Source organism: Curcuma longa, chromosome 20 (genome assembly GCF_044706935.1).
Source record: "Curcuma longa cultivar G26 ecotype Majalengka, Jawa Barat chromosome 20, ITB_CL_G26_1.1, whole genome shotgun sequence".
NCBI classification, from domain to species: Eukaryota; Viridiplantae; Streptophyta; class Magnoliopsida; order Zingiberales; family Zingiberaceae; genus Curcuma; species Curcuma longa.
The window spans coordinates 3,623,581-3,639,369 of NC_133880.1; the positions used below are offsets into that span (position 1 = coordinate 3,623,581).

A 15,789-nucleotide genomic window follows, 5' to 3' on the forward strand; every position below is an offset into this window, starting at 1 on the left:
CCAAGTAGATGAAGGCAATATGGAAGGCCGGTACAATAACACATGCTCTTGTAGCTCTCACTAACAGTCTTGTATCTTTACAAGTAAAAAAGCCATATTTGGGCGACGGTTCTTAAGTGCCACTGTGCCTACTCTTATTTTGCTCAAAAAGAAAAAGAAAAAACTATTTGTCAAGCAACAACAGTATGCTTACTTTGACTTTATCAGATCCCATCGCAGGTAACAAAATGTTACACCTTGAACCAGTGAATCAGTGAATGAAAGGCCTCATCAAACTTATCAAAAAACTAATTGAGATATAGTTGATGTGCTTATGCTGTCAATATACCTTAATTGAAATCAGGTTGGCCAGTTGACGTAAGGCAACGGTGCCACATCCTACTGTTTGGGTCGACATGCCTAGTAGATGCTATGACTTCAGTAATTGGGAAATAGACGAAGTGTGTGTTGCATATCCCAGTTGTAATGCCACTGTACCCAGCGAATGCTCCGTGTACCTGAACATAAAAACAGCAAAATGTAACATAGTACCCCAGAAAAGCAAATTTCATCAAATGTTAAAATATTCGACACGAGATTAATATGGGCAAGTTCAAATGTAGTTTAGTTATTGGAACACAACTATTACTCGAACAAATGATAAATCAACTCAATCATTTAGTCAAGTTCAATAAATTGAAGAGATCAGTCTCCAGATGAGAAGTCTACAGAGTAAAAGTAGACAAAATTCTTGGAAAAGATACCTCACCACAGCCAAAGAAGTTAGAAGTTTTTAGACCATATTGCAAGACTAGGCGAACAACAAAATTTAACTATTCCAAGGATTGAGATGCTCAAACAGAATGATTAGATTTTCACAGAAACACTGGGACATGAATTGATAGTATAGAAGATTCTCATCTCAAACAGTATGATTAGATTTCCATAGAATCACTGAGAATGAATTTAAATGGACAGAAGATTCTCTTTGAAGATGGAATTGGCAGATAGAAGGCAGAAGAGAGAGGTCAAAATAATAACAAAGAGCACCACCAACAACAGAAATGGTAGTTGCAAATTCCAGATGTATAATGAAGTGAGGCGGATAGAGCAGATATTGGCAAATTTCTGTACCTCCTTAGTTTCATCTCTAGAAACTGAACATAACTGAATAACATGTAGATATTGAAAACAACTCTGGTGTCAAAGTTTATTATCAAAAAGATACATTCAGAGAACAAATAATTTACAATAAATATTTTATTAGATGTGAAGTAGAATAGAGATTCTTACTGCATTCTGGCCTAGTACAGTGCAAAGAATTGCATCTGATGCATTGGCACGGATGGCACGGATCATATAAGTTGGATCAATGTACTTCAAATCAGCTGGGATACCAATATTCTTGAAATGATTTTTGATCTGTGAAAGAAATGACATCATCCAAAAAACTGCAATCAGTGTAAGCAAAGTATAAACCAACTGTATGGTTAGGAATCTGAATAATAATCTGACTTAGCGTTGAAAATCAATATTTTTCAGATACAAAGGCATAGTGCCGGTGTTGTAAGAATTCATATTTTAAAAAACTGAGAAATAGACAATAAAATAAGATAAGAAGGTTAAAAGAGGAATCATAAGTGCAAAAAGAAAAACATGTCTTGCCTATCTAATAATTTCATCAATTCCTTGTTTCAATCATGAAGAAACACTCAAGCAGATAGAACAATTTATTAGTAATAAATCTGTCACATCCAGAGATGAAATAGAAATTTTGAGAAATATCTTAAAGATAAATGAAAATTTGGATATCCTATTAAAATTTTTACTACATGAAAAAGCATTAAGCATGATTCCAGTCTCTATAAAGCAAAGATATGAACACATTACCCTCAATAAATCATACTGATTGCCTAGATTTGGTGAGACTATCTATTAGCAAAACCCGAGCAATATAAAATGGGAGGCTATTAGCAGTCTTCTGAATTTGTGATGTGTGTGTGTGTGCGTGCGCGCGCACGCGTGTATGTGTGTGTGAGAGAGAGAGAGACTATCTATCAGCAAAACCCAAGCAATGTAAAATGGGAGGCTATTAGCAGTCTTCTGAATTTGTGATATGTGTATGTGCGCGCACGTGCGCATGTGTGTGTGTGTGTGTGTGTGAGAGAGAGAGAGAGAGAGGCCAAAAAAATTTGAATTTTGGCAACAAAATTTAATTAATTAATTAACAAAAAATCATTTTCCCTTCAGTCCTTGCAAAGAATCCACAGTACAAATACATTTTCTTCTTTACAACAAGAATGAAATAGATGTTATAATGTGACAGCACCTGCTGTTGAAGATGAACTCCAATATCACTAAGCACCACATTTCCTGATGCATCAGTTGTGTTTGACTTTTGTAGGTATTCCTGAAAGACATTTACAGGCCGTCACTAAATTAACTGAAATGAAAATTTCCAACTAATCTTCAAAAAATCATTAGCAACAAAATCAAACACTGATTTGCTTAAATTGAAGTGCTACTTGTCCACTGTCCTAGATATCCAAATTAATGAGTGGACAGAATGTAATGCAACCAGGAAAACTTTAGCAAAATTTTGAGTGGTGAACCGCAAAAAGAAATCCTAAGTTCAACTTCCAAGGACACAAAAACTGTCCAAAATCTAAGTGTAAACATGTCATGGACAAAATTGGTTGGCTCATAGAAAAGCAATCTAATTGCTCATACAAGAAAGCATTTTGTTCTAATCTCAAACAAAATAGATTATCAAGCATAGCAGCTTACTTGTCCTGCTCCTTCAGCAACACAGATCACGGCATTTCCTTTTGTTTTAATGAGATGCTCAAGATGTTGCAAGACTCCATTGGAACCCTCTAGTTTGAAAGGTACCTTCGTTTGCATGATTTTCAGTGAATTGATCAAGGAAACAAACCAAATATGGGAATGGATTTTACTAACCTCTGGAATCAAACAGATATCAATCTGACCACTAGAAAGTGATGCATGCATGGCTATAAAGCCACTGCTTCTTCCCATCAATTTGACCAGGCCAATGCCATGGTACGCACTGCGAGCCTAGGTTGAAAGAAATATAAACAACTTCAAAAAAGCAAAACAGAAATGTCTTCTTTTGGGAGAGAAAATGTTAGTAATCATTTCAAAAGTAATATGATAGCTATGGACAGTAGAATAATATGCTACCTCAACATAGGCAGAATTGATCACTCTCTGGGCTTCTTCTACAGCAGTATCAAAACCAAAAGTTTTGTCCATTAAAAGTATGTCATTGTCAATGGTCTTAGGCACACCGACAACCGAAACTTTCAGCTTTCTCTTGCGACACTGAAGTTATAATATCAACATGAAATTAAAGTCAAACTACAATGATAACCATGGTTTATCAACATATAAGGCAAAGTTGAAAAATAATTTGCAACCTCATGACAATTTAAAAAGAAAAGAAACTACCAGCAAAGAAGTTGTCTGTGCATGTGATTGCCAAATTAATTCATGTAGACACCAAATTTATAACATTAAAATACCGATCCAATACCTCATTATGTATCGCAAGTGCACCTGCATGTGTTCCATCTCCACCCAGTATGAAAAGCATATCAATTCTCCTGGCCTGTGTTGTCCAATAGAAAACACAAATCAGTATATGGTTCCTCTAATCCTGTAGAAAATACTCAATTAAGTCTAACCCATGAATTTGCAAGCCACCTTACCTGAATGCTATCAACTATTTCGCTAGTGCTAGGCCCTCCTCGAGCTACTCCTAGGAAGCTTCCACCAGCAAGGTTAATATTTTGAACCACTCTACGAGAGAGCTAAAAAAGAGAAAAGGGTACTATTAAATTTCAAGGAACACATGTGCAGACATTCCTAGGGATAGCAGAAAGTATTTAGGACTTCATGGTACCGGTACTTCAGATAATCTCTCATCCGAAAATCCTCGATAACCATGTGGTATTCCAACTATATTTTTCACTCCATATTTTTCAAGTGTAAGAACTATCTGCAGAATGTAAAAAAACAAAAAAAAAAGAAAGAAAATTATCATGACCAAATTTTGCCAATAAAGGGCAGAAAAATTCATGCTGCAAAAGTAGTGATGAATTGGCTAAAAGTGAAAAATGAATATTGAGTCCAGTAAGTCTTAACAGAATGTAATGTAACAAATCTTGACAATGTTGACATAGGGTATCTAGATCACTAAATGATTGCCCAAGGGTCTCTACCTTGCAGTGAATCATGGTAATCAGTTAAGAAAATGATTATCTTAATTCTTCAGATCAAAATTTCTCTCAATTTTCCCTTTGACAAAAATAAAGCAGACCCGATTAAAGTAGAAAATGGTCTAATTAAGATAAATTTTTTTTTAATTCCCCTTTGATATTGCAGTAAATTGTCACAACTGACCTGTGGCAACCTGCACTGTTTGTCTGAACAAGTTGACACCAAGGCAAAATCTTCCAACCAAACACGAGAAACAAAATGGCCAAAATTTATGCTCAATTGATTTAAAACTAAATTAAATCAAAAGTTCTTGGGAAGGTAGAATCTATCATGTCACTTGAAAATCCTGTGTAAAGATGCATAGCATAGCTCAACCCTGTATTGGAGTAGAAAACTGAGAATGAGACATTTTCTCTAATTGTCTTTTCAGCCCTTTGCTAGAAGTGGCAATTTGAGAACATGACATTTACTCAGTTCGTCTTTACTCGCTCAAGCAACACAAATGCAGCACAAAAACAGAACAGAATTGATTTTTTTCCAGAAGGAAGAGAGAGGAAAAAAACAAAGAATATTTCTGGAAAACTGGATTTAACAGGACCAAGTTGCATTGGAATAGAACAGAAAAATGCTGAGAGAGGAAGCGGAACAATAATTGTGCCTGGGAGTGTAAAGAGAGGTCCTTATGCAGGATTTCTGAAGGTGACGCTGATGAGGTTGTCGATGACTTGTTGGACACATTTGTGGTAAAACATCCAATTTTCATATGACTGATGTTGCCTGGTGATGAAGCTCCAGGAGATGAGCCTGACAATCCACTTGATGTTGTCAAAAACCTCAAGGCGGCAAAGAGTAAGAACAAGATCATCTTCAGAGTTGTCAATGTAAAGAACCAGATCTAGTCAGATGTAGGATGAATGGCATGTCAAAATGATGAATCGAAGACGAGAGGATAATTTTAAGGCAGAGCAGAAGAATTGCACGAGGAATACCCATGTTCTCTGCTCACAGATGCATGAGAGTTGCAGACCATAACACTATAACAAGGATTCATGCCAAGTTTACTAGTTCACTAGAAGAAGAGACCTAATGTGCCTATCCCACATGGAAAAGGAGTTGAAGGAAACAAAGAAGGATAGCTTTGGTGCCTCAGCACCAAGAGTAGTTCTTGTCACTGTGAACCTGGAGATGACGGCGACATAGATCCAGAGTCTCCAAAGATGAGCCACACCAGGGAGGCCAGCAAAGGAGCATGATTAGCCGATTAACTTCATTAATCCTCCTCTACCCTTGCTTGGGACCTACGGAACTGAGCCATCATCTTCTCCTGATTAAGATAGTGACAGGAAGACAGAGAGAAGTTGAAGATGGCTCATGAAGGCTCACAAATCTGCAAAATTTAGCTTTGTCAGATTTGGAATTCTTGAAAGTGGGAGAGAGGTTGACCTCGCAATGTGGAAACAAGTACACACCAAGGAAGCTAGGGTTGACGACACCACAGCGAAGAACGTCCGAATGAATGCTAGGAAGAAGGATGTGAAGTGATGCCTCTTGGTTGAGCATCAATTTATTTGAAGCCAAAAAGCATGTAGGAAAAGAAGATTTTTAGAGGGAAAGAAAAGGATTGAGAGTTGAGAGGGACGCCAACTAAGGGAAATATTATGCTGCTTCAATATGAGATAACTATTATTAAGATATACATACAATAATATGACTAATGAAAACCTTAGCCCTAGAAGTACCAATGTGGAACTAGACCCAATACCACCTAATAATACCCGTATTAACTCTATTACTAGTACTTGTGTCCAATCAATATAATATACGGAATACTTCAAAGCTAAAATGTGAAGTTAAATAAGATGATCTTCACCTACCCAACAGGAAGAATTTATGAAGCTTCCATAAGAATGAAGCAACTGTAAACAATGTGTCAGAGTAGGCAACTTGGCTCTCCCTCCCAACCTCCATCATCACTCTCCCTCTCATATGGATACACATATATACATTCATAGATCTACTATCCAAGGCCACCTCTTTTAGTTTAACTTTTTGAACATTTAGAAGTTAAAACAACACCTGATATTTTGTTCAAATAGGTTATATATCCCATAATCCAATCCAAGGAGCAAGTTCATCATGCAAAATTCATAAAGTTTTAACAGAAAAGAAGAAAAAAAAGCTAACAAAGCTTTTCATGCTAAAGTCAAAATATATAACCTACAACCCCAGATAATGCTTTAATTTTTCAGAGAGGTTTCTAATATTTCACAGATTGGCATTTTTTAACCTTCTATCTATGCTGTTTTTGTTCATATTTTCAAAACACTACGTCAATTGATTTAGCAAATCCATAGCATCTATGTATGACAAGTAGAATCCACACACAAAAGGACTGATGTAAAACCTATCTGTAACAACAATAGGAGTTAACTAATGCACGAAAAATTGCCTAACCTGTCTAATGACATCGTTGAGACCAGGACAAAGCCCTCCACAAGTAACAATGGCAGCTTTTACCTCCCCAGGTTCATAGTATATATTCTTTCTTGGACCAGCTCGATGCACCCTATTAGGACCACAATTAACCAATAAAAGATGATGCAGGACAGTTATCATTGACAAAAGGACATTCATGTATTTTAGACTACTTTAACATATATTACAAAAGAAATACCTCTATTCTGGAGATGAAATATAAGAAAAAAATATACAAAACAACATACACATAAACATGAAAGTTTGACCAATTCAACTGTAGATACATAGGCAGTTCATACTTTTGGACATTAATTCTTTATATATAGTCAGAAATGAACATTACTACACTTAGGTACATAAGGAAAGAAATGAAATATAAGTCAACATTGAGCAGACAGGACACTAAGCAGCTGAGAGTAAGAAGATGATACAGCTGCGTAAGACTAAATACTTCAAGCATACTTGTAGTCTCACAGGTTGCATTCATTTTAGCCATGTCCATTAAGGTGCATATATGAAATGCCCCCAAAAGAACACAATTGAATTATGTGACTAATCAATTTATATAATGTTTTAGTTAAACATATATAAATCATGTTACAAGCTGTGATGAAAAACATCAATGATCAATTAAGAGCATGAACCAGCAAGACCATCCTTTTCCAAGCCACGTGAAATGTACTTACTGAAAGGAAAAAAGTTTAATGATGCAATTGTTCTGAATTTACAAGAAACAGGCATACCATTGCTCTACCCAGCTACAATCAGGGTCAATGCACTCTGCTCCAGCAGAAGTAGGCGAAGCAAACTTAATAACCTGGTAAGAATAATATAAAGATTAGAAGCTCTATTAGACTTAAACGTTTACAGCCATCCAGGGTCAATCTCTTAATGTTGGTGAGTATTGACCTTTTCCAGCTGGAAGAACTAAGAAGGATAAAAACACTAAGATCCATCAGGTATGGTGAGTGAACTATAAATAATACTGGAAAAGGAAAGTGTATTGACTTCACAATTATTAAGATACATCAGTAACTAGTTGATGGCAATAAACACTTCCACAAATCAGTTAATTCACTCTTACTCCTTCAGTGTCATTGTCATGGGCATAAACCAGTATAATATCACATATGTTCAGCTTTAGAAACCAGTTTTGTCTTTTTATCAATTTCCTTTAGAGATTGAACTGCAACTATCAACATTTCATAAAGTGGCATAATGCAACACATATTTGGTTTAGGAGACCAACTTCCACTTCTCATCCCTATTATTCATGAATTGAACTGCAATGAATTAAGAATACAGTAGAATAGGAGTGTTTTCTGGAAGAGCAAAATAATCTCTTATCATGAAAGTAAACTCTTCAGCATATTATCATCATTTAGTATAAGGAAGAAACTGTTTGAATAGATGTTTCTATTGCAAGACCAAGTCATTCAGTACTTGAGAGTTATAGAAAACTGTATCTGATAAGAAGAATAACCAGCATAAAACATATGTTCGGCTTTAGAAACCAGTTTTCTCTTTTTATCAATTTCGAGATTGAATTGCAACTATCAACACTTCATAACTCAGTTAATCCGCTCTCACTCCTTAAGCATAAATGTCATGGAGATAAAGTGGCATAATGCAACACATATTTCAGTTTAGGAGACTAGTTTCCACTTCTCATCCATATCATTCATGAATTGAACTGCAATGAATTAAGAATACAGTAGAATAAGAGTATTTCCTGGAAGAGAAAAAAATCTCTTATCATGAAAGCAAACTCTTCCGCATACTATCAGTATTTAGTATATGAAAGAACTGCAGAACAAGTCATTCAGTACTTGAGATTATAGAAAACTGTATTTGATAAGTAGAATAACCAAATGCTCCTGTCAAGAAGTACACACCTTGAGTAGTGCTCTGTCGTCATCATTCACATAGCCATTCCATATGTCACTTGCTGCCCCATTACCATCAACTAAAGGGATCCTGTACAAATCAAACAGCAATTTCTTTATAAACAGGACGTGGCAAAATATTTGCTATGAAGGAAAATCAAGTTAACAACATTATAAATGAATGGCTACTTTCCTTAATAGAAAAAAGCTTCTTGTGCATACAAACAGATCACCTGCTTTTAAGTGAAAATGTAGTTGGCCTCGGCTTAATGTCAAGAATATCCCTCAAATGTGGTAAATTGAATCGTTTTTCAAAATCTTCCTGGAATTTCTTTTTCCACTCAAGATCACTAAAGTCAATCTGTGGTTTCACAGCAGATGGTCTAGAATTTGTAATTTGAGATTCAGCTTTAATCGCTCTAGCAAACTTTCTGATCCTTGCACGGTGGGGGTTTCCCAGTCGAGAACTGGAACAGAACTTTATAGAATGTTGACGCAAGTCAACTAAATCAACGCCATTAATTGCTATTGTAAAAGCCATTGGGCAAATGCAGCAGAGATTCTGATGGAAAAAATATGAAAAAAAGCACATTAAGATCAGTTATATTGCAGTTTCTTGCTTTAGTTAAATTGTGATATTGTGGAGAATCCAATTAGGCACTGAAATCATGAGGAAAAAAGAAAAAACGATAAATCCAAGAAAACATACAAATGGACAAAATTAACTATAGCCATATCCTTTTTCAAGCTTACACAACCATATAGCCAAGTTGGAACAGTATATCTAGTTCCACAGAAGTTGAGAAATGAATCATCAGAAAGTAAAGATGTAGAGAAGTTCAGTTTATTTCAACCTTGAACTACTGTAGCAATCAAAAAGATTTTACTTCAAAACTCCAGATTCAAGATTTAAATTATAAAGAACAATTTTACAAAGAAGCTTGCATCAATCATCATCAAGAAATGCACAAAAGCCTAACTTAGAGGCTCCAGAATTAACATCCAAATTATCTAGATTCCAGAACAACATGAGCGATCAGTAAGATTGGATCTATGCAATAGCTGCAGATAATGACCCTAGAAAGATCCAAACAGAAACGAAAGAATGTCCCAAACCGTTCTCTATCAAATTCCTATGCCTCTTTCCTTTTCCAACTAACCCCAACGAACAAAACCTTCAGCAGCATGTCCAAAGTAAAAACAAGCATTAAGGTCCTGCTTTGAAGAAATCAAAAGCAGCACAAGCTAGACAACAAACAACATTTCCCATCGTCATCAGACAACGTCACCCCAACAAAAACGCTATCAAGATCCACCAAAGAAATTACGCAAACACAAAGAATAACCCCACGGCCCGTGACAGCACCAACCCCAGTAGGACCGTCGCGATCCTTCCGAAGTATCTCAAGGAACACAGACAAGAACAAGAATCACTTCACAAGGTACGAAAGACAGGTAATATCAGCAAGATCTCTACCAGCTCACTTCGAGATCAGATCGATCCTTCTACTCCTCGCTGCTGCGGGAGCTCTCTTCTTCTCCTCGAAGAATCCGCTGAGTCCAAAGGAGGAGACGCGGCCGGGAAGGATGGGAGTGATGTCCAAGAAGCCGCCCACCGATTTAATCGGCGACCGATTGATTTGGGAATCGGTAAACGACGGCGGCGGCCTGATTATGAGCTTGAAGGAATTAGGCTGACGGAATTGACGATCAGGATGACGCCACGTAGGTAAAGACGACTCGGAACTCCAATGCCACCAGACCAGACGGTTCGAATTTTGTCGTCCTTTTCTCTCTCCGCGTGTGCGATGCCAGAAAAGAAATCGTACGGAATTATCTTGACGCTACATTTGCGAGTGACTTCGTGTCCGGTTCGGCCCATTTAAAAATATGCGGCCCATTAAAAATGGCTGCACTCGAATTGGCCCATACTCCTCCTAACCTAAGCTTATGTTAATTAATTATTTATTTTTAAAAAAATCATTAAATTTTTTACTTTCATGTGTAATGTAAATTTAAATTCTTGAAATACACACCACATTAAATTACTTTGTTTTTCTATCATTAAATTTCTACCAATTGAAATGAAAATTCCATCATATGATCATGCAAAATCCAAATTCCACTAGAAGGATGAAAGTCGAGGTGTGTGATAACACAGAAGTGTGATATGTCCCTCTTCCATCGTGTCAATTGTAATTTCTCGATTTATCTTCTCATATATGATCGTAAGACCAACCGTATGAAATCGTTAGGATGACAGATTTCAACTTTTGCATAACAGAAATGTGTCATGTCAAATAGACCAAGAGTGTTCTGATCCATTTGATGCAGAGCAAGATTCACAAATCACAAAAGGAGTGATGAGGAAGGAGACAAGGCAAGATTCACAAATCACAATAGCTGTTTGTGTGTTAGGTAGCAGTCCCATTTCTGTCAGCTCACTGGACCGGAGACTTCCCATCTCCGCTTCCCGCCGACGGAGACCTGCCCCTCCCTTTCTCCCCAAGGGACATCTTCCTTAAAAGCTTACTTTGTCCTTGTCTCTCCAGGAATCTCAACATCAATTTCCCCCTCTCCTTGTTCACTAATGAACCTCCATCACTGTTCTTCAACCCTCGAACAACATAATTCAGAAGCAAAAGACTTTGAATATTTGCTGTCGCAGCTCATCGGGAGAATGAGAAGAAAACAAAAGATCCGGAGAAGATGCTGAACATGTTCCAAGCATTCTTAGCTTAAGACTGAATACTTGCTGCAAATTGAGGTCCTTCAATGGTATGGCCTCATCATCCCTGAATTCCTTCTTCTCCCAACACCATGAAGAGCGACGGGCAGCACTCATCCTCACTGTCCAAGATCTCAGAGGTGAGTTCATTGATCATGTTGGTGTAGTGGTGAGTCCAGTGTCAGGGAAGAGATCCATGCCGACGACGAACGGGGAGGTGCCGAAGAGGAGGCTGAGCGTGGAGCAGGTGAGGACGCTGGAGAAGAACTTCGAGCAGGGGAACAAGTTGGAGCCTGAGAGGAAGATGCAGCTGGCCGTGGCTCTTGGGCTGCAGCCGAGGCAGGTGGCCGTCTGGTTCCAGAACCGGCGAGCGCGGTGGAAGACCAAGAAGGTGGAGAAGGATTACGATGCCCTCGAGAGACAGCTTGAGGCCATGAAATCCGAGAACGAAGCTCTTCGAGCCCACAACATCAAGCTCCAAGCTGAGGTACTACTGCTCGTCGATTCTGAAACATGAACTCAGGGATCGTTAAGGTGACACAAACTTTACGCAGATCATGGCTCTCAAAGGGAGAGTGACGTCGGAGTCGATCAACCTCAACAAGGAGACTGAAGGCTCGAGCAGCGAGAACAGCTCCGAGATCAACTTGGCCATGGAGAGCCCCTCCTTGCACCCTCACCAAATCCTGCCCTTCTCTGAATCAGTTAGGCCGGCGGAGATGGAGTTGCAGGCCGGCGGAGCGGCGGCGGCGGCGGCGGCGGATGAGAGCAGCAGCTTCAGTAACTTGTTGTGCAGCTTGGAAGACCACTCTGCGCCATTCTGGCCATGGCCAGACCACCACAACTTCCATTGATGCATTAAGAATTACCAGTACTTGAATTCTACTTGTTCGCATATCGGATTTAGGCTTGAATTATATTTGGAATCCTTGTGTTCCTCCAAGTCTAGTGGCAAAAATTCTTTAGGTGACAGACATCAAGGAAGTTCGTCTTTAGAGAATTAAAGGTGTAAAATGACAACTTCACTCCCTCTTCTGCAGAAGGTTTCTTCTTGGAAGGCAGATCACCAATTCCTCTTTCATCACATCGTTTTAAAAACCAAGAAGATCAAATTCGCATTTACTGATAGCTCTGGATACCCACCCCAAACTCCACTGTGTTCATGTTCTTCTGTTGATCAGTTGGCTCATGAAGTGTTGGTGGGTTGATTAGCTTCTGTGTCAGCTACGGACAGGGCAGGAAGAAGAAACCTCTGAAAGTCAAGTAATTGAAAGGAGCAAAAGTCAACCCATTTGACTTGTCTTCCACTCCCCTTTAAGTGGTCAACCACTGCAATTTCTTCAGAAATCTAACGATCCAATTCAAATTGATCCATTCAAATTGACATTTTTGGCATTTCAATAAAGAAAAAAAATACTTTATTATAATGGAATTAACTCAATATTCTTACTGCATCTGTTCTCTCGATGATTGGTTTGACTTACTGAGGATAAACATTTGAAAATAAGAGTTTGAAAAGGTCAAGATGAAGTTAGACGTACGGTTAAAGTCCATTGTGGAGGTTATGCAATGAGGAGAAACGTCGAGGTTACGCAAACATTTTTTCTTTACTATTTGAAATTAGAGTTCATAAATAATAAAAAAGGAGCCCATGAGCTATAGATCAAAGTCCAAGCATTTGATTCTTGCTTCGACAAAGAAAAGTATGTGCAATCTCAAAATTTAGTTAGGATTCGCTTTAAATTTAGAATTTCATAGACAATTCCGGTGGATTTTATCTCTATTTGATGGGTTTTGTACCTTATTTATGACATAGATTGTGTCATTAAGGGCATCCACAATGATATCAAATATTCTTTTTTTCTAAATATTTATGGTTTCCACATTCACATCTTCAATTAAATATATATTATTTCTCAAATATCTCAATTTTCATAATAAAATATACCATAAACTAAATATCTCTAAATCCTCTTATTTTTATTTTTTTAAATTTTTTTTTATAATATAATAATTAGAAATCTAATTTTTATTAGATTTTTCCGAGATGGTTTAGGCAGACCGACAGCTTTTCGATGGTCAGTCAAACCCACCGTACTAATACTTTTCAATTTTATTTTCTAGTATTTTTTTTTGTTTTTTGTTTTTTGTTTTTTGTTTTATCGGCTTTTCTGTTCACACTTGAGGACCCACCCCGAATCCAACCATATCATACGGCCGGCCTTCCCCTTCTTCGCTCCCTTCCTCGAGTCTACGCCTCCCTTCCCCTTCCCCTTCCTCTGTTTCTGTCGCCAGTCAAACTCGCGTAGAAGCTATAAACTCCACCAACCCTCCAGCTTTCCGCCCTTTCATTTCTATGGATTTCTAATCTCTTCCGCTAGCTCACGATCCTTCCGACGGAGTCATGGGGAACTGCTTCACCTTGCTGCCCAGGGTCGACAGCTCTCAGACCACCCAAAACTCTACCTGTAAGTGTTCGAAGTCTTTGAACTCCCTTTTCAGGTAGCTGACGAAATATCTTTTGGTTTTTGTCTGTTTTACTGCTTAAAGTTGTTATCTTTCAGTTTGGTTCGCCATGTAAATGTTTCTAAGAATCCAGCTCTCTTCGTAGATGGCTCAAGAGGAATCACAAGCAAAACCAGTGCTTCTTCCCTTCCTTCGACTCTGACAGCTTCTACTACATCGAACCTTGGCTCAACTTTCTATAGCGAAACCGTCGTCAGAGGAACTCTTCCCACGCCGAGAAGCGAAGGGGAAATTCTGTCCTCCAATTTGAAGAACTTCAGTTTCAGTGATCTGAGGATTGCTACTAGATACTTTCGCTCCGAGAGTCTCATCGGGGAGGGCGGGTTCGGTTTAGTGTACAAAGGCTGGATCGACGAGCAAACCCTAGCCCCTTCGAAGTCTGCATCGGCCATGGTGGTCGCGGTGAAGAAACTCAAACCTGATGGATTCCAAGGTCACAAGGAATGGCTGGTACGGTCGAAGATGGCGCTGCATTTTCTTGCGTAGTTCTTCCTGGTCTCTGACTTTTCAAAACGATTACTTGCAGACCGAGGTCAACTATCTGGGTCAACTCCACCACCCGAACTTGGTCAAGCTGATCGGCTTCTGTTCGGAGGGCGATAATCGGCTCCTCGTCTACGAGTTCATGCCGAAGGGAAGCTTAGAGGACCAACTTTTTTTCAAAAGTGAGCAAAAAAATTCAATATCTAATCAGACTCTCTCTCTCTCTCTCGTTCATCACCGACCGAGCATTCTTCTCTTTGCAGAAGGACCTGCAACTCTGCCTTGGGAAACTAGGATCAAGGTTGCAATTCAAGCTGCGAGAGGCCTATCCTTTCTGCACGACGAGTGCAAAATCATTTATCGAGACGTGAAGGCATCAAACATACTCCTCGACAACGTACGTACGCCTTGAAGAACACTGTCTGTCCGGATAAGTCACTGAGCTTCACAGCTTGTTTTGCAGGATTTCAACGTGAAGCTTTCGGACTTCGGCCTGGCGAAGGACGGACCGACCGGCGATCAAACTCACGTATCGACGCAGGTCATGGGAACTCACGGATATGCAGCTCCGGAATACATCGCCACAGGTGATTACTGATCGCCGCCTTGTTAATGCAAGAACAGGAATCGCTTACGCATCGAGCTGTCTCCGTTGCATTGCAGGCAGGCTTTCTGTGAAAGCCGATGTGTACAGCTTCGGGGTGGTGTTGCTGGAGTTGCTGACGGGGCGAAGGGCCTTCGACAAAACGAAGGCGGCGGCGGAGCAGAGCGTCGTGGACTGGGCGAAGCCTCGTTTGGGCAACAAGCACGGGCTGCACCAGATCACCGACTGGAGGCTGGAGGGGAAGTACCCAAAGAAACGGGCCCTCGAGCTCAGCATCCTCGCTCAGCAGTGCATCGGAGGCAACGCGAAGAAACGCCCGAGCATGTCTGAGGTCGCGGCCTCGCTGGAGAAGCTGCAGGATGCAAAGCGTGCGGATTGGCCTCCCCAGGGCGAGCGGCAAAGGAAGACGACTTCTGCTTCAGCGATCACACGGTCGTCGCCGGCCCAGAATCGTCGTCGTTCCCCGCGGCGTGCGGCGCCCCGCAGCAAATGACTCTCCTTTACTGCCTCTACAAATATTCCTTTTCATAGAATAGATTCTTTTATCATTGAGATTTTCTCGTGAATAAGTTTTTTGCTTTTCGTTTGTGATTGTATCATCTTTTTGGTAAGGGCTACTTTGCCTCTTCTAATCATTTGTCTCGTGGTAATTTATGAAGACTATGATCTTGTTTAGAAAAACTATGAGTTTGATGGCCTACCAAGTATGCAATCTATGCTAGATTAGCAATATCCCTAGGGTTCATGTGCAATGGCAAAATATTTTCATAGTTAATCAAACATTCAAGAACTTAACTAGATTAGCAACAATATAGAGGTTAGTCCAAAGCCTTCAAATAGCAGATGGAGATGTTCATAAACCG

The 15,789-nt window shown here is 39.2% G+C and overlaps 3 protein-coding genes across 4 annotated transcripts; 2 read left to right on the forward strand and 1 right to left on the reverse strand.

Moving 5' to 3' along the window:
* Positions 1 to 31: 31 nt before the first annotated feature.
* Positions 32 to 10,220, reverse strand: LOC141813234 (ATP-dependent 6-phosphofructokinase 5, chloroplastic-like). Of its 2 annotated transcripts, XM_074701164.1 has the most exons (15): positions 10,063 to 10,220; positions 8,819 to 9,147; positions 8,595 to 8,676; positions 7,443 to 7,516; positions 6,676 to 6,787; positions 3,905 to 4,000; positions 3,711 to 3,812; positions 3,536 to 3,610; positions 3,184 to 3,324; positions 2,941 to 3,057; positions 2,767 to 2,871; positions 2,309 to 2,389; positions 1,273 to 1,401; positions 329 to 497; positions 32 to 236 (listed from the first exon to the last, which is right to left on the reverse strand). In XM_074701164.1, the coding sequence occupies exons 2-14, from the start codon at positions 9,124 to 9,126 to the stop codon at positions 330 to 332; spliced, it is 1,590 nt and encodes a 529-aa protein (XP_074557265.1). In that variant the 5' UTR covers positions 9,127 to 9,147; positions 10,063 to 10,220; the 3' UTR covers positions 32 to 236; position 329. The 2 variants fall into 2 exon arrangements, with proteins under 2 accessions (XP_074557265.1, XP_074557264.1); XM_074701163.1 differs by having other exon boundaries at positions 32 to 497.
* Positions 10,221 to 11,365: 1,145 nt separating this feature from the next.
* LOC141813588 (homeobox-leucine zipper protein HOX21-like) lies at positions 11,366 to 12,167 on the forward strand. The gene is made up of 2 exons (XM_074701551.1): positions 11,366 to 11,800; positions 11,868 to 12,167. The coding sequence occupies exons 1-2, from the start codon at positions 11,366 to 11,368 to the stop codon at positions 12,165 to 12,167; spliced, it is 735 nt and encodes a 244-aa protein (XP_074557652.1).
* A 1,405-nt stretch (positions 12,168 to 13,572) lies between these two features.
* On the forward strand, positions 13,573 to 15,607 carry LOC141813239 (putative serine/threonine-protein kinase PBL3). The gene is made up of 6 exons (XM_074701169.1): positions 13,573 to 13,781; positions 13,925 to 14,289; positions 14,366 to 14,504; positions 14,586 to 14,719; positions 14,786 to 14,909; positions 14,986 to 15,607. Exons 1-6 carry the CDS (start codon positions 13,718 to 13,720, stop codon positions 15,417 to 15,419), a joined length of 1,260 nt encoding a protein of 419 aa, XP_074557270.1. The 5' UTR covers positions 13,573 to 13,717; the 3' UTR covers positions 15,420 to 15,607.
* Positions 15,608 to 15,789: the final 182 nt, after the last annotated feature.

Excerpts from the sequence above, each read along its gene's own strand:
- LOC141813239 (XM_074701169.1), top strand. The coding sequence starts at position 13,718 with ATGGGGAACTGCTTCACCTTGCTGCCCAGGGTCGACAGCTCTCAGACC. Across the intron at positions 13,782-13,924 it reads GACCACCCAAAACTCTACCT|ATGGCTCAAGAGGAATCACA; the intron begins GTAAGTGTTCGA and ends CTCTCTTCGTAG. Across the intron at positions 14,290-14,365 it reads AAGGTCACAAGGAATGGCTG|ACCGAGGTCAACTATCTGGG; the intron begins GTACGGTCGAAG and ends GATTACTTGCAG.
- LOC141813234 (XM_074701164.1), bottom strand. The coding sequence starts at position 9,126 with ATGGCTTTTACAATAGCAATTAATGGCGTTGATTTAGTTGACTTGCGT. Across the intron at positions 3,058-3,183 it reads TCAATTCTGCCTATGTTGAG|GCTCGCAGTGCGTACCATGG; the intron begins GTAGCATATTAT and ends CTTTCAACCTAG. Across the intron at positions 2,390-2,766 it reads TTGCTGAAGGAGCAGGACAA|GAATACCTACAAAAGTCAAA; the intron begins GTAAGCTGCTAT and ends AATGTCTTTCAG.
- LOC141813588 (XM_074701551.1), top strand. The coding sequence starts at position 11,366 with ATGGCCTCATCATCCCTGAATTCCTTCTTCTCCCAACACCATGAAGAG. Across the intron at positions 11,801-11,867 it reads ACATCAAGCTCCAAGCTGAG|ATCATGGCTCTCAAAGGGAG; the intron begins GTACTACTGCTC and ends AACTTTACGCAG.